The 18382-nt window shown below is 40.1% G+C and overlaps 1 protein-coding gene across 1 annotated transcript; it reads right to left on the reverse strand.

Moving 5' to 3' along the window:
* Positions 1-1817: 1817 nt before the first annotated feature.
* Positions 1818-16137, reverse strand: LOC132780080 (cytochrome P450 2G1-like). The gene is made up of 9 exons (XM_067462018.1): positions 15910-16137; positions 14348-14510; positions 14116-14265; positions 8998-9158; positions 6939-7112; positions 6645-6786; positions 5706-5893; positions 4309-4450; positions 1818-2684 (listed from the first exon to the last, which is right to left on the reverse strand). The coding sequence occupies exons 1-9, from the start codon at positions 16087-16089 to the stop codon at positions 2503-2505; spliced, it is 1482 nt and encodes a 493-aa protein (XP_067318119.1). The 5' UTR covers positions 16090-16137; the 3' UTR covers positions 1818-2502.
* Positions 16138-18382: the final 2245 nt, after the last annotated feature.

Raw genomic sequence — 18382 nt, forward strand, 5'->3', positions numbered from 1 at the left:
TATAGGACTCATGGCAGACAGGGATCAGTTATTAGTGAAAGTTATCAGTTGTCAATGATGGTCAAAACTCCATATAGTAAAGTAACAATATGTAAGGTGAATTACTGATGGTCAGGAGAATAAAAAAGGAATATCAATGCCATTTAAAAAAAACAAAGTGGTATAACATTTATTTACTTACTTGCTTATTTCATATACCATTTTGCCGTATAGAAAAAAACTAAGATGGTGTGCTGTCGCATGCTGGGCCTGTGCATATGACTGTAGACAGAACATAAATTCTGTGTGCCCAACGGGACGCTGGGGCTGCCTCAGATTAAAGGCCCTTAGATTCCCCCAAACAGAGTCTTTAGAATGCTTAAAGTAAATCCAACAAAGTTTTTATTGATGACAAACAGGTACTTTCAAGCTTTCTTAACAGTCTATTGGCTCTTGCAATCTTGTTCACTGGGAACAGGCACTATCTTCTTAACTGTAATTAACTAATGGGGAAATCCTAACTTCTAATCTGGGCAGCCTGTACTTGCCTCTGTTGAAGTGGAGCCCCTGCACCCGGTACCAACTGCGTGTGGCTTCCGCGAGCGACCCTTGCCAAGCAGAGCTTTGTAGACTTCCAGGGAAAAAGGAGGAGTTCAGGTTTCTGTGATGGCTGGCTGAAGTCCCTCAGTAAAGGAGCTGTAAGGCTGCAAAGTCCACAGCCAAGCTGTGGGGCCTTTTCTCCCCGGCCAAGCTGTAGGCTGTAGGCTGTATATCTCCCCGACCAAGCCGTAGAAGACAAAGCTTTCTACAGGAGCTCTTTGTTTTATGTCCTGTGCAAAAGCTGCTCTGTGTAGACTGATTCAAAAAGGCTTCCATTCCCTCCAAAACTCAAAAAGGGGCGGGACCAGGGAACCTAACGATAATTGACAGGAGGCTTACCCTATGATTGCAGCCTATAACAGGAAGCCACCCTGCTGCAAAATCCCAAGCCTGGGATTGCAAACAAACATTAAATGCAAAGCAAACAGAATTGGAGCTCCTGGTACAGCTGTACCAGCACAGATGGCTTCCAAGGTTAATAACCAAAGATAAATTTCAGCAACAAAAGTAATTTCTTACAATAGCAAGAAATAAGGATGTAATGATGTGGAAGCAAAAAATGTTGACTGCTCTGTCTGTGAGATAGAAATCAAATTTGCTCAGCTCTCTCCCTGTTTAATCAGAGCTGTGGCTATTGGGTCCATAGGAGATATGGATTCCCAGTTTATTGTTTCTGCAGATAAAAGACTTACATTTTTTGATTCATAGGAATGAAGATCCAACGCTGCTATGTAATACTAAACTACAGTGCAGTTATTTAAATACAGATGTATACTACATATGTCAAAGCCTCTATTAGATCTCAGTGCACATAATGTATGCTGGATTGTGTTGTGTTGGAGATACAGCAGCATTTACATGGGGAAATAACTATCTTGTAAAACCGCTTGGCTTCTTGTTCCACCATATGAGGAGAAAAAAAATGACAGAAAAGTGAGTCTGGGAAGTCCTGGCATTGCTGCCAATGGGCCGGATCTTCCTGGAGCAAAAACAAATCTTTCGTCTGCCAGTTCAAAAACAGAATTTTGCATGCCAGGATTCAGGAGGCTCTCGAAAATGGATCGGGGGTGGGGGTGGGGAGGGGGCAATAGATTTCAGACATCAAAAACAGTGTGGGGTTTAGTTGAGTTGCACACCCCTATCTCAAGAGGTATCACCCTCTTATGCTTCTCCAAGAAATAGTCAAAATTTATTTATTTATTTATTTATTTATTTACTATATTTCTATACTACCCATCTCAGCCCGATGGTGACTCAGGGTGGTTTACAAAACCGGCACAATTCGATGCCACAATAATATAAACAATTAAAAACATATAAACATCCATAAAATTCCATAAACAATAAAATCAATAAAACATAAAAACATAAATCCTTCGTATCTAATTTCCAGAATCTTTATCCGATTGCAATTGTCCAGCCGTTCCGAGGTCAAGTAATTATTTACTACATTGCATTTGAGAAAGCCTGCTCATGAAGCCAGGTTTTGATTTTTTTTTTCAGAATGTTAGGAGAGTGGGAGACAATCTAATATCTCTGGGGAGGGCATTCCATAGCCGAGGGGCCACCACTGAAAAGGCCCTATCTCTCATCCCCGCCAACCGAACCTGTGAAGAAAGCAGAACAGAGAGCAGGGCCTCTCCAGATCTTAAATTCCTGTTTGGTTCATAAGGAGAGATACGTCCAGATAGTTAAACAGGGCCAGAAAATGAGTCGAAAGCATCCCTCTTACCCCTATAGGAAATCAATAGTATCTCACGACAAGTCATAAAAAGGGAGATAAATCTTGAAGTCATAAATTTGTCTTTAATCAGCCCTGTTTATGAGTCAGAAAACAGAGGGAGTGCCCTTCCTTCTCCTTGTGGAGTCTGTCAAGACAGCTTCTGCAAGAGTCCCAGGCTGAAGGAGAAAGGGACCTCGGGATCAGCGTGGGATGACGGAGAGCTGGTAAAAGGGTGGGATGTTGGCAAAGCCACTTTTTTGAAAAGCAAGGTCAATATCTTCGGGAGGCACAAGGGACTTCAATTGGAAATTCTGCAGGATGGTGGTGAAGAAGAGGAAAAGCTCCATGCGGGCTAAGGATTCACCCAGACAGATCCGTTTCCCTGAAAGAAAAATATGATAATTTATCAGGAAATAAGGGCTGGCCCCAGGTGATGCAGCAGGTTAAACCGCTGAGCTGCCGAACTTGCTGAGCAAGTTCCCTAAGTTTGTGTGGTGTTTTCCCTCCAACCAGCAATCTCATTGTTTTAAAAGTTTTCCCTTATAGCCAACTTGCTAGTGGTTTGTGGTTGATCTCAATCATTTGGAATACCCATTTCAAACACCTTGTTAGTAGGGCTGGGCGGTTTCATTTCGTAATTTCGTAATTCGTTAAAAATTCGTTATTTTTTTATAACGAAGTGATAACGAACCATTCAGGAGCAACTAAAAAACGAAATGAATTTTTAAATTCGTTTCGTAATTGTTTCGAATTCGTTTTGTATTCGTTTCGTTATCGTTTTGAAATCGTTTCGTTATTATTTCCACATGTCTGGGGCAAGTTTTATAGTAGTTGTTTGTTTAATCAGTGAAAAAAATTATAAATATCACACCAACAGTCAACAACAGAGGGAGAGGGAAGCTTCAGAAGTTCCCCCTGTCCCATTTGGAGGTTTTTTAGCGTATTGCGCGGTCGCGTCCGCCATTAACGAATCGATTCGTAATTGTTTCGTAATTGTTTTGTAATTGTTTCATATTGTATTGTAATTTACGAAATTTTGAACTTTTTAAAAGAAAAATTTCGGAATTCTTTTAAAAATTGAAACACAAAACCCCCCCAAAAAATGAATCGATTTTAGAAACAAATTTTTCCGTTGTTACCCAGGCCTATTTGTTAGGGGTATTTGAATGGCCCAATTGTTCATATGAGGAAACCTGAGTCTGGTGTCTCTAAAATCAAAGGCAATCAAGATAATTTCTAAATTTGCCAATCTTGATGATGCAGATTTTGATCCCTAGAGATGCAATTCTTCGCTCCTTTGGGTTTGAAGGGAGCAATGGGAAATTTTAGCAATTTTCTTCCCACTGCAAGAAATTCTCCCCAAAGTGTGCAGTCCATGAATAATACTTGCCTGTGGAAGAGGATTGAATGGGTAACAAAGGTTACACAATTATGAAATATAATTATTATTATTTGTATTCCACCCTATCTCCTCGAGGAGATTCAGGTCGGATTCCAACATAACAACGGCAAACATTCAATGCCGTTGAATGTTTTCAGAGAAACCCCACATATGAAAACAACATTAAGAACTAACATCAAATTAAAGCCTAACACCAATAAATTAAACCCAACATCATTAAATTAAACTACACGTAGTAAAAAAATATAATAACATAAAATCTAAACAAATTCCTACATTAATTTACAACAGCTTACTAGGGTTCACAAAACAGTGTGGTTGGTTGTTTAGTCAAACAATGGTCATTGGACTTGTGTGGACTAGGAGAGTCCAAATACAAAATAGTTCTCAACCAGTATTTTCTCGTTATCTAATCCTCCTCGTTTCCATACACTAGTGAAATGTAATCCAGAGAGTACAAGACAAAGCTCTTAACCCCTATATTTTTGTGCATGTTTGCTGTGGGAAAATAAGAGACCGCAGTAGCAAGCGCCAAAAGCAAGCATGGGATATCAAGTAAATTAACTAACAAAACGGAATATTGGAGTTTTTAGTAGAGCTCTACCTGAGGAAAAAGGCACAAAGGCATCATTCATCTTGAAGCATCCATACTCATCCAAGAAGTTCTCTGGGTTGAAAGCATTGGGGTATTTAAACATAGTAGGGTCATGCAAGACAGTGCTCAGCAATGGCAAGACCATCATCCCCTGGGAAAGGAAAGAGTTCGGAGCTCAGAGTGGAGTTCGACACCAATTGTAAAAGTACAACTCTCATAATTTCATTGCATTGACTGATGTCAAACTGCATTAATTCTGCTGTGTAGATGCACCCAATATGGGATCTGTTGATCTTTCTTCTAAAAATTACCAAAGCGTTTCTTCTTAGTTGTATCACATAGAACTTGTGGCTGTAACCTCTAGAGATTTGTTATTGCTTTTCAAGTGCACAATATCATTTTGGTGTACTGTATTTGGGAAATTTGGGTGCTGAACCCGGAAAAACAAGCCTGGGGGGGGGGGGGGGACAGCCGAAGCGTTAGCTGATCCAGATCACAGGAGCCATTTCTTTTTGGATACTGGGGGCCTAATGGGGATTAGCAGCACTCTACCTGAAGCAGAGGCGGTGTGTGGGCAACCTTGGAAATCAAGCAAACAGTGGCTCCTCCTCTCCTTTCTCCCCCAGCAGCCTACTCCATCCCTTCCCACAGTCCCCCCCCCCCCCCCGCCCAGAGTGCCTGCTTGAGGCAAATGGAGACTTGCTTTCCCAGCAGCCCTTTGTGTGGCGTGGGCATTGAAGGAGCCTCTGTGCTCCTTCCTGGGGCATCATGGCAGCTGAGATTTCAGTCTCTCTGTGTTTGAGAAGCTAGTTGACTGTGTCCATTCTCCTACCCTTTTGTGACTTGGGACTTCAATTCCTAAAACACTGTCTTATGTGTTTTTAAAAAAATATTATGATTTTTTTTTAAAAAATCCAAAAATCAGTGGATTTGTGAAATGTTCTGAAACCTGGCAGGCTTGCAGTCATAAATGTGGCCTAAAAGTAAGGCAAGTTTTATGATGATAAGCGTAAAAATGATGGAGAACAAGCCTCTAAAGTTTCCCCATTGGCATCAATGGACCAAAACCTACCAGAACGAAAACAAAAACCCTCTCCAGATTTCACGAGGGGGAGGGAGGGATGAAATTGTGAGCCTTCTTCTCCCTCCCCATTATAGAAATAAGTATTAGGGGCACTGGAACACTAAAGAGGTAGGTTATCATTACACCATTATAACAGAATATCTATCTTTCCAATATTGTATATATTGTATGATGGGTTCAGAGACTGGACTTATACCATCATGACTCATCTGCAGTATAGTAGTTGAAATGAGGAGATATTCCTATAGGTGGGATTGGATCAGAGTGGAATGTCCCATGGATCCCTTCAATTACTCATACCCTTGTGGCCCCACTACTGTACCTTAGGGATATGATATCCTCTGAATTCAGTGTCACAAGTGACCATGTGGGCCATATTCATAGGAATGACATCACTGTATCTTTGCACTTCATGGATCACGGCATCTGTATATGGCATTTGTCGCCGATCTCCAGTGTTTGGGATACGATTACGGCCAATCACTCGATCAATTTCCTCATGCACTTTTGCTGTTAAAGGTATAAGGATAATTAACTCCTTGGGTTTCTGACTTTCAAAAGTAACTGAACTTCTATTTCCAATTAGACTAAAGGGGAACATGAAATCCCTTACTATTCATTGCAGGAAGACTGACATCTCATCCCAAGCAATAACCTGCATGGCCTGGTTGTGGTTTCCTCTTGTAGAGAGAGCACCATGTACTAGTTTTCCTCATACCTTGCACCTCTTCAATCATTTCTCTCCTTTCCGGTTATTTCTGAAATCACCAACTATTGGCAGGTCTCTGTAGTTTTCAAATACGATTAAGTCCAATGGGCTCTCAGTATTTGCCAAAGTTTTTATAAGCTTTGTTTGGATTTTTATATAAAAATCCAAGCAATGCAAACAAATGCTGCAGAGAACCTGAGGGTCAGCGAAATGGTGGTAGGATATAACCAGGTTTACATCCATGTAAGACTTGGTTTACAGCCAAATCAAGGTGTGCTTTTTCCTAAATATTTTCAAGTCATTATTGACTCAATCTATAGATGCAGAAGATACAGGGGCTGACCTTTCTCAAATGATTATGGGGAAATGGAAATTAGGGTGAAATTTGACCATTGAATTTGACCAGATATTGACCATGGTATCTCCTTGGAAATGTTAAAGATTCCTAGCTAGAACATATTAATCAAATCTGTAAAATTCGACATGCCTCTCTGGCCTAACTGTTAATGATATTAGCAGCACCAGCAATAATAACAACAGCAGCAGAAATACCTTGGACTTCAGAATATTTCATCAGAAGCAGAAAGCCATATCTCAAGGTGGAAGCGCCCGTCTCTGTTCCTCCAATGAACAGATTAAGAATATTGCCCTCTAAATTCTGCATAATAAATTCACTTCCTGGATTGTCTTTTTCCTGAAAGCAGGAAAGAACAAGACATAATGAGAAAATTCCAACTCTGGAAGCAAGTAGGATAGATTAAATGTTTCTTATCACATTTCCTCCAGTGAGAAAGATTATTAACAGTTAATGCAGGGCCCTGCTTCCTTCATGCGCCAACAAGGTACCTTTTCCATCTGGATGAGAAAGCAATCAATATAGTCACGTAGTAAATTAGGGTCCAAGGTCTCTTGGTTCTTCTTGATTCTCTTGGCAATGAAGAGCTTCATGTCCATGGCATCATAGATCGTATTGGAGATTCCCGGAATGTAATTCAGGTAGTTGCCATAGATGTTATAGAACTACACAAGGAGAGAAACCATGCTGAATGGATAGTTGCTATATTACATCTAAGCATCAACAGGGTTTCTGTGCTAGTAGCAAAGGGAACATCCAAGACCTCAATTTTGTTCTGAATAGGATGAAACAAATATACTCTATTCAATGTATTGTCTAAGGCTGTTGTGGCCAGAATCACTGGGTTGTTGTAGGTTTTTTACCTGCATCTATGGCAGGCATCCTCAGAGGAGCCCCCGGTGGTGTAGTGGGTTAAACCCCTGTGCTGGCAGAACTGAAGACCAACAGGTCGCATGTTCGAATCTGGGGAGAGGCGGATGAGCTCCCTCTATCAGCTCCAGCTCCTCATACGGGGACATGAGAGAAGCCTCCCACAAGGATGATAAAAACATCAAATCATCCAGGCGTCCCCTGGGCAACGTCCTTGCAGATGGCCAATTCTCTCACACCAGAAGCAACTTGCAGTTTTTCACATCGCTCCTGACATAACAAAAAAAATCCTCAGAGGTTGCGAGGTCTGTAGGAAAATGGGGTTTATGTATCTGTGGAAAGTCTGAGGTGGGAGAAAGAACTCTTGTGTGTTGGAGCTAGGTGTGAATGTTTCATGTTATTTCAGAACACAAAAATGCTGGACCACTCTAACAACTACCATGTCAGGCTATACAGAGAAGCCATTAAAATGCACAAGCATGTGAACAGTTTCAACAGGAAGGAAGAAACCATGAAAATGAACAAAATCTGGCTCCTTGTACTAAAAAACTCTTGTTATAACATTAAATAAAGAACAAAACGCAAACACAGGGGAACTCCAGAGAAGAAACAATCAGGAACAGCTCATTGCATCTCAACAAAGAATTCCCCCAGGCAGTAATGGGGCACACCTAAAAACTATCAGATCATCAAATGCTAATCAAGGTGGCTAATTGAAACATTCACACCCAGCTGAAATTCTTTCACATATTCTGTGCCCATTGCACCAGCTTTTTCTAACAGACTGTTGACATGTTGCAGGCTATAGAAAATGCACATATCTACTGTTTGTAGTGGGGGTTATGTATGCCAAGTTTGGTCCATCATTTGTGGGGCATGCAGTGGCCTGTAAAAGTGGCAGCAAATCAGAAAGCTGCCACATGCACACATACACCACCCACATGCCACATACAGTGGAGTGAGAGCAGTGAGAAAGAAAAATATTGTGGGTGAGGTGTAGGAGGATAAAGTAAGGGAAAAAGAGAGAATACTCATATAGAAAGAGAGAAATATTATCGTGGAAAGCAAAAGAAGAGGAAGAGCACCTGGATAGGCGATGGGATCACAAGAGCATGAGGATTTGTGGCATGAGGATTTTTTTAAGTGAATCATTATATTTTAAATTAAACTTATTTTGAATCTGTTGGCTACAGTATCACCATCAGTCAATAAAATGGAAGCTGGAATTGAGACCTACTCCTTTATTATCCCAGAAGGTCAAAATTATGGTAGTGAAAACTAGTTGACTTGGCTTTCCGCACCAAGAATTACAAGATCGTCACAAAGGGAGCCTTTGGCAAAATGAACGGGACAAGAATGAGCAACAAAAAAGGTGAATGAGTGCTTAGATGAGAACAGGAAACGGAGCAGTGAGAAAAAATATTGTGGGTGAGGAGGAGAAAATACAATAAAGAGAGAGGACATACATGTGGAAAGACAGAAAGATTATCTTCATAGAAAGCAAAAGAAGAAGAAGAGCACCTGGATAGGTGATTGAATCACAAGGCCATAAGGATTTGTGGCTGAATACCTGAGATGAACATCTAGGTATGTGAGAAAGGAACAGGAAAACCTCAGGGAAATGATGAAGACAAATGATTTTGTAATCATTTAACCTGAGCATTACGGCAAAAGGAGTACCTGGGCCCACGAGGTGCTCATCTCCCATACAAATTTGTTTGTCATCACCATGAGTGCCTGGAATTCTTTGTCCTCATAGTCAAAACGCTTCCCAAAAATAATAGAGCAAATGATGTTGGAGAATGCACGGCTAAGGAAGAAGGTTGGATCGAAAGGATTTTCTGTGCAGCAAAGAAAATGAATGAACAATCAGTCCACAGAAGGTCTTTCTGATGACAAGAATAAAACCAAATACACACTATGTCCACTAATTAACATGCAATGGGAGCTGTAGTCAGGCCCATAGCCAGACATAAAATTGGGGAGGGGGAGTTGAAACATTTTTAGTGAATCATGAAGAGTAGGTCCATAACCCAAAATAATTGAAATTATACTATTCATGCTATATTTTATTAAGACTTAATTAAATCAAATTTGTATTTCAGTTACAAAGTTTCAAGTCTTTAAAAAACCTGAAAATGGCTCTTAATTGGTAATTAGAAAATGACTCTTAATTTCTGCCCAAGTGTATTATCACAGTTTTCAAGTATTTCCAACAGACGATGTTGGAAATTGTCTGTTGGAAATACTTGAAAACTGTGTCAATACACTTAGGCAGAAATCAGACTCTATCGATAGACTTCAGTGGACACTCAAGAGTGCAAGTCCAGTGAGTCTTTCTTGCCCCATTGTGCTTCTTATATGTGTTTTCAAGTGTTTCAGAGTTGAAAATGACCTTTCATGCTTTGACAAGTCTGCCTTGAACAGATGCGAGGAATCCTAACTTCTCCACCCATAGATTTAACCATTGATCTTGCTGTGTTAAAGATCTCCTGAAATTCTTTCACATATTCTGTGCCCATCTCCCCAGCTTTTTCTAAGAGACTGTCGACATGTTGCAGACTATAGAAAATGCACATATCTACTGTTTGTAATGTTTTGGCAAGCTGAAAGGATGATGACAGAAGCTTTCTTAGGATGTGTGTTGTTACTACAAATTCAGAACAGCTAAAGAAGGTTTCAATCTTGGGAAGAAGTTTCACTGTAATATAGAGGACTCTCTTTTAGTTCTTCAAGTGTTCTCACCAACACGCCATACAACAAAACATAAAACTACATCACATCACTCAACCCAACAGGTTTCACAAAGCAGTAACAGGCTGTTTTCTGTTGACTCAGGGAAAAAGTTTTTCTATATTTTTATAGGCCTTTAATATTTTTCTTCAATAGTTCAAGTCTGATGGATGATGCTATGAAGAAATTGCACACAGATGATATTGTTCCTTGGTAGTTTCTGATGGGTAGAATGCTGAAAGTCTTTGCTAAGGTTAGATTTAGTGAGTGAGCATGGCAGTAGATGTGGTCAGCCATCAAATACTTATGTGGTATAATTGCCTCTGCACCACTAATATGACCACTGATATTAGCAGCTCCATCATAACCCTGTCCACACAAATATTGCAGGTTCAGCCCATTTTTTCCAGTGTTTTCAAAATAATGCCTTCAAGTCCTCCACCCGTCATATCACTGATCTTCTCAAAGCCTTTAAAGTCTTTAAAGGCTTTGAGAAGATCAGTGATATGACGGGTGGAGGACTTGAAGGCATTATTTTAAAGTCTTTAAAGGCTTCTCTTAATCCTGCAACTTTAACAACAACATACCTTACCGAAAGCGATAACTGTTCTGAGGTACTCACATCCAAAATTTCATCTGTGAAACAGCATTTCAACTTTTGATTTTGGACTATTTTGCCACCACAGATACCTATTTAGTTCAGTCTGTATTTGAGGACTAGTATACTGGGCATTCATAGAGATGACTTTTCAGGTCATTTTCTCCTGATCTGTCATGAGGTCTCAACAAAGCCCTGAAATTACCATCTTTGTACAAAGGTTCTTCACAGCTAATAGGGTCTCAATCATTGCTCCCTCTTAAAGCCAGTTCTTATCAGCCACAAAGGACAATAGATTCCACAATTGCAAGAAGTTTTTTTCTGTTTTCTTCTGCTTTCCTTTATTGTGATGATGGGTTACATCAGGATGTTTTCCAGTGTGAATTAACAAGAGGTTTTTAGCCAAGCACAACTTGTTCCGGTGGTACTCTGTTTTTTTTAGTTTTTTTAATGTCTATTGAAAATTTCTGTTGCATTTTCCCATCACACAAATGGTTTAGCAACCAATGCACCAAGATTCTGATGGCCACCTTTACCATTAACTTCTCCTCCAAACATCACACATTACTTACAGAGTGCACCTTGTAAATGAAATAAGTAGGCTAACCAGGGAAATCTGCTGAACCATTTGGGTTGAAAACTTAGATGCCTCTTCTTATCCACACAAAATACATATCCTGGCAAGGGAGTCTATGGATTTGCACTAACTGAGTTTTCATTTGGTCATCAGAAACAGTCTTGTTCACATAAAGTCCAAGATCTAACAATGCCACAGATTCTTGTCTTTGCTCCTCTCCCATGGTTTCTTTGACAGTGCTTGGATTAGACATATCAGTGGTAGGCACTTCAGTTTCCAGAGTTTCCTCAGTTTTCATCTGGTGTGCATGTTCTGGGGTCTTTATCAGTACCATTTTCTGCAATGGCTCTCAACCTGCTGCCTTAATGGCCTTCAATATTTTTCTTTTTTGCCACGAACTCAAAAATGCTCAGTTGCTTTGATAGACATTTATGCATCTTCTGGAGTCAGCTGGATGATGGGAAACACTAATCACTAGGCCTGGGTAACAACGGAAAAATTTGTTTCTAAAATCGATTTGTATTTGGGGGTTTTTTTTGTTTCGATATTTAAAATAATTACAAAATTTTCCCTTAAAAAAGTTCGATATTTACGAAATTTCATAAATGGTAAAAAATTAACGAATCGATTTCCGAAACAATAACGAATCGATTCGTTAATGGCGGACGCGACCGCGAAATACGCTAAAAAACCTCCAAAAACTTCTGAAGCTTCCCTCTCCCTCTGTTGTTGACTGTTGGTGTGATATTATAATTTTTTTTCACTAATTAAACCATAAAACTGGCCCAGACATGCGGAAATAATAACGAAACGACCTCAAAACAATAACGAAACGAACACAATAATGAAATACGAAGCATTTACAAAACGTATTTAAAAATTCGTTTTTTTAAATAATTGCTCCAGAATGGTTCGTTATTGTTTTGTAATTGAAAAAATTAACGAATTATTAACGAATTACAAATTAACGAAACGAAACCGCCCAGGCCTACTAATCACAATTAACAGAGCTTTAAGTCCAGAACAGCAACTCAAGCTAGCAGACAAATTGCACAGTAAGGAATGACCCACATCTGCTTTCGAAAAGAAAGCTCTGAAAGGGGGAAGAGCAAGAGAGCAGTGACATGACAACTTTCAGGTGGTTTTTAAAATTATATTTCAAAATTATTAAAGGTAATTACATGGGTAAAATTGAAACTACATAATAAAATCTATAATTGTGTTCAAATTTCACTAAAAATGTTGATTAGAATAAGAAATACAGCATTTGGAACTATCACTTATATTGCTTATATCCACTCTAAATTGGAATATAACAACAACAACAACAACAACAACAACAACAATATTTATTTCTACCCTGCCACCATCTTCCCAAGGGGGTTCGGGTCGGCTAACATGAGGCCAAGCCCAGGAAATACAGTAATGCAAAGTAAAATACAAACAAGCAAATAATAGCATCAAAGTTAAATGCAAACAATAACAAAATATACAATAAACAAATGCAAAATAAAATGCTTGAGGAATTAAAACACAGTGGGCGGACCAAATGGAAAGGGTAAAGTTATAAAACTTTGGGTGAGATGGATAAATAAATAGAGTAATGTATCTGAGGGGAGATTCAGAAAGGGCAAACTATGAGGTTAATGTTCACTAAGGGGTGAGAGAAAGTGCATCAATAGGACAGATTTACACTGGGATGGACATGGTTTGGGGATTTGTTATTCATTCGTCAAAGGCACACCGGAAGAGCCAGGTCTTTAGGCCAGGTCTTTAGGCCTTTCTTAAAGGCTGTCAGGGTAGGAGCTTGCCTAATTTCACTGGGTAGTGAGCTCTAAAGCTGAGGGGCCACCACAGAAAAGGCCCTCTCTCTTGTCCCCACAAGTCGAGCTTGTGATAGAGGTGGGAGCGAGAGAAGGGCCTCCCTGGAGGATCGAAGAGATCATGCAAGTTTATAGAAGGAAATGCAGTCAGGTGGGTCTCAAATCAAATATCTAAAAATCAAGATCAGTGATGTATACATATGAGGGTTGAATGAAAATAATGCCTCCACCTTCGTAACTCCTCAACAGATGGCAGTACTAGTATGTGGCAGACACTGGCTTGTTCAGTAGACTCTCCTCTACAGTTCCATTTTGGCGGGAAGCCTTAGCATTGAACAGTAGTGTTGCTAAAGTGCGAAGTATGGAACCCTGCACAGACGGTCGGTCAATGAGACTTAAGCAACATGCAGGCGAGTTTCAGACGTCAGCATCCTGGGTACCCATTGTGTACAGATCTTCCGATAGCCAAGCAAAGCAATAATGTGACCCACATGTTCTTGTGAAATGTTGATTATGCTTGAAATTTCTCTCTGAGTGATACTTTGTCCTGATTTGTTACTCATTTGAATCTCCCTCCACTGAAACTTCAGCCAAAATCCCCTCATTGTTCCTATATCCTAGCACCAAGAAAATCCGGATCTGGCAGGCTTGCCAGACATCAACGTTTATTACAGCCAATTAAAGACAATAGAAATGGCTGGCTCGCAGGCCCCTTGGACATTTCCTATCTCCATAATCCTCTCAAGAATCCATTGTTTCCCTCTCGTCCCATCTCTCTCTCTCCTGATTTGTCAGTGAGCCAAGGCGACAGAAGCTCAGGGCAAGACCCTTTGAAATTCCTCCTCGATTTCACTGACATGAGGCTTGCAATAGAATGTACACCTCAGTATGAGATGACAAAGTTAATGAGTGGAATTGCCTGTGCCTTTCCACTCCAATTTCAGGGGTACATTTTAAACCCTAATTCCCCCCCCCCCCCAACCGACTACAAGGCCTTGCTTGCTTTGGTGATTACAGTCCTTTCACTGAACAGAATGAGTTCAAGCTGTCTTTGGCACATCTCTCACCCTTTGTCTTCCGAAATTCCTCCAGCAGGAATTGGCCCTCCTCTTGGATTCGCTCTTCAATAGACCTTTTCCCCATTCCAAAACTCCTCAAGACTGTGAGGGAGAACTGGCGCATTTCCTTCCAGCGTGCTCCATTGGAAAAAGACACTCCTGAAGGCAACAAGAGATGAATGACATGACAAGCAGAAACAAGAATGGAACCATTATTGTAAATGTAATTGTGATGCCTCACCATATTCTTGGAAGGCAGGCACCAATGAAGGCGTGGTAATCCTTCCACTGAACTCTTCTGCCTTGTCTATCAGGGCCTCCTTCACAGCTTGGTGTCCACATAAGACCAGAACTGGATGTGGCCCAAAATAGACAGTGAGAACAGGGCCATATTTTTCACGTAGCTGTAGGGGAAATCAACCTTTCACATGTAGCAAAATCTTTTTGGTAGGCAAATAGGTTGTAACAGTGATCTTTGAGGTAGATGACTCTGTATCATTTGGGGTCAGGTAGCTCCCTTCAATGTATGCTGAATCTTAAAGTTTCATTATAGTTTAAAACAAGCACTTGATCAGAGTAGTGATCCAATGGGATGAACATTTGGTTCCACATGCTTGAGCCATCCCAGTTGAAGTGGTGTATGAGTTCTGCAGTATAGATGCACTCCAAGGCTCCTTCTACACTGCAATATAATGCAGGTTATCAAAGCAGATAATCCACATAATCTTTTTTGAACTGGATTATATGAGTCTACTTTGCAATATCATTCAGCTAATGTAGCTAAATCTGGATTTAATTTGGCAGTGTAGAATTGGCCTAAGAGTTTTTAATATATATATTTATTTATTTTAGGATATACACATACATAAACACAACAGTTACAAGTCTCACCACCACCACGAGGATTATTTTCTTTCACATATTAATCCTTTTGGAGAGAAGTCTTCTAGATTTATGTACTGTATAACATTTGTATTCTATTTCTTATGGCCTGATCTCTAGACTTCTTCATAATATAATTCTTGACCTTAAAGACTCAAAATGTAATGAAAATAGAATGCAAGAAGTTGAAGAAAGATGGAACCAGGTCTAGAATGGGCATAAGAGTTCTCTAATATTCTCTCCTGAACATGTGGTCATCTACAGTGTAGAACTGATCCAGTTTGACACCACTTTAACTGCAATGACTCAATGCTATGGACTCAAGGGAGTTTATTGAGACACCAGCACTCATTAGCAGAGGAGGCAAAAGACCTTGTAAAACTAAAGCCCCCAAGATCCCATAGCATGTCAATTAAATCATAATCACTAGAGAACTCTAGCAAATAATTCTAAGTCCCTCACCAAACTACAAATTCCAGCTTTCCGCAGAGTGGAGCCATAGCAATTAATGGAGTATCACACTACAAATCTCAGATACTAATCCAGACAAAGAATAGTATTTGCACTGTGAGGTGTTCTTTAGTAGATGTGAGTCTTACCATAAACAACGCACTACAAGACAGAGGGGAGGGAAGATAACATTTTGTCCATAGATATATATGCAAGAATATCTAGAAAAGTTTAGGGTTACCCTTGGAAAGACGTTCTTCTCAGTTCTTATTTGTTACAGATTATAACCGTGCAATAGAAGATACAAAGAAAGAAGAAAGACAAAGAAAGTAAAGTAAAAGATAAAGAGGATAAAGATAGGTTCCACTCTTCCAAGCACACTTCTTTACACAAGAAATCCTTTCGGATCATTAAACATAAATGTCTCTTTTCCCCATAAAAGGTCTGATAGAGTCCAAAAAGAGTCCATACCTTGAGAAGAGATTTTAAGGTTTCAGTTGGCTTGATCTGCAGGAAATTCCCAATCAGGGGCAAGGGAGTGGGTCCTGGAGGAAGTCTCCCCTTGTGCAGTTGTTTCCTCTTAGATGATATGAGCAGATAGCAAGAAATAAAGACAACAAGAAGGAGAATGAATGTACCAGCCCATTCCATGGTTGTCAACTGTTCTTCTCTTTTGGCAGAGTACAAACACCAGCCTCACTGAGCTGGGGCTTTCTGGCGTTGTTTTGAGGTTGGTTGGGCAACGCCTTCTGTGTTTCGTAACTGCTGAGACCTGGAGCACAAGTCAGCAGTAAGAGAAGACAGAAACCAACCATATTGACCATTAACCTGTGGAACCAGGAAAAATATTGTTTATTCCTTCACGTGAAGGGATTGGACATGAAAGCTCTTGTGGTTTCTTCCAACTCTAGGATTTTGTAACAGTTTCTTTCCTGATAAATCAGTGTTGTGGATATTTTGTCCAGAAGGTATATGTGTTTTAATGTTTGTGCTACCCATTTTCATTAGCTTTAAATTTTTCATAGGATGATAAACCTCTGACAAAAACAAGGAGACATTAATGGCAAAGTCTGGCTGTGTGAGATTTAAAAGGTTTCCCACTCAAGGTTGAAATTGAGGTTCCTGACCCTTTGCTAATATTTGCAGGAATTTAAAAAATACTCAGAAGGTTCCTTCAATCTTTTGTTGTTGTTGGCACAATAAAACCTGTGCACTTGTCGAGAGCCACAGTTTTAGAAAATGTACAGCTTTCCAAAATAAAATGTGCATTGATTTCATTGTCATATTTTCACTCTCTCTGCTTTGAACGCCTGGGAGGGAAAATTGCAATGGGGATTATTTGGTGGCTCCCCTCAAAGAAGCACTGAAAGCATCGTGGGAGCCAGTGGTTCTTTAAGTTTCAGACAAGGTTCATGTCTTAGAGAACAGGGTGAATCCTTTTGTTTTGTAAGAGTTGATACTATATAAAAAGAAATACACATAAATACACACATCTGCCCTCACCTTATACCTGAGGGTACCTTAGAATCTCTAAAGCAATAACAAGAACAAAGGTTGGCAAAGTACCTGGACCAGATGGTATCATGACAGCCTATTACAAATGGAGAATAATCACTTACCTCCTAATGTTAATTCTGATGGCAGAAGTACCACTGACAGCCATCTGAAATGAAATAATATTAAGGTAAAGAAATAAATGTTCAAACTCAAAGCCTATGCATATGATGTAATCTTGGTTCTAGAAAACCTTGTAGAATGTATGGAAGTACTGTGTTATTGTTGTTCTTTATTCATTTAGTTGCTTCTGACTCTTCATGACATCATGGACCAGCCCACGCCATAGCTCCCTGTTGGCCGTCACCATCCCCAGCTCCTTCAGAGTCAAGCCAGTCTCTTCAAGGATGCCATCCATCCATCTTGTCCTTGGTTGGCCCCTCTTCCTTTTTCCTTCCCTTTTCCCAAGCATCATTGTCTTCTCTATGCTTTCCTGACTTCTCACTATGTGCCCAAAATACTTCATCTTTGCCTCTAATATAGTTCCCTCTAATGAGCAGTCGGGCTTTATTTTCTGAAGTATGGGATGGTTGGATCTTCTCGTGGTCCATGGCACTTTCAGAATTTTCATCCAACATCACAGCTCAAAAGTATCTATCTTCCTTTGCTCAGCCTTCCTTGTGGTCCAACTCTCATATCCATAGGTTACTATGGGGAATACCATTGCTTTAACTATGTGAATCTTCGTTGCCAGTGTGATGTCTCTATTCTTTACTATTTTATCGAGATTAATCATTGTTCTCCTCCCAAGAAGTAAACATCTTCTGATTTCCTGGCTGCAGTCTGCATCTGCAGTAATCTTTGCACCTAGAAATACAAAGTCTTTCACTGCCTTCACATTTTCTCCCTCTATTTGCCAGTTGTCAACCAGATAGGATTTGAGCTAGCTGCGTCATCATATCTGGGGCTAGTTGAACTTATCCTCTGCTCATGCCCAGTAGCATTTTGACCATCTTCTGACTTGGGAGTCCCATCTTCAGATGGCATACTGACATATCTCTCGTTGTGCTAATCCATTCGGTTTACTGGGGTGGGTTGCCATTACTTTCCCCAGGGATCGCGTTTGGTCCGACCTCTCTTCCATGACCGTCCCGTCTAGGGTGTCCCTTCACGGTTTCGCTCGTGGCATCATTGAGGTTCTCAAGCCACAGTGCCTCGACAAGGCAGTGATCCTTTGCTGGAGGAAAGTACTGTATTATTAAACCCATCTAAATTGCCCCAAACGTACAAAGGCAATAATAATACATGTTTGAAGTCTAAACATCAAGGGAAATATTTTTGAGTTGGAGTAGTGTGTGCAAAAATATCTATTCCTAAATTGGGTTCATTCTAAGAAAACTGATAAATGCACAAAGGTCTGAGCAAGAGAAGAAATGGAGATGAAGGGGGA

The sequence above is a fragment of the Anolis sagrei genome, chromosome Y (genome assembly GCF_037176765.1).
Source record: "Anolis sagrei isolate rAnoSag1 chromosome Y, rAnoSag1.mat, whole genome shotgun sequence".
Taxonomy (NCBI): domain Eukaryota; kingdom Metazoa; phylum Chordata; class Lepidosauria; order Squamata; family Dactyloidae; genus Anolis; species Anolis sagrei.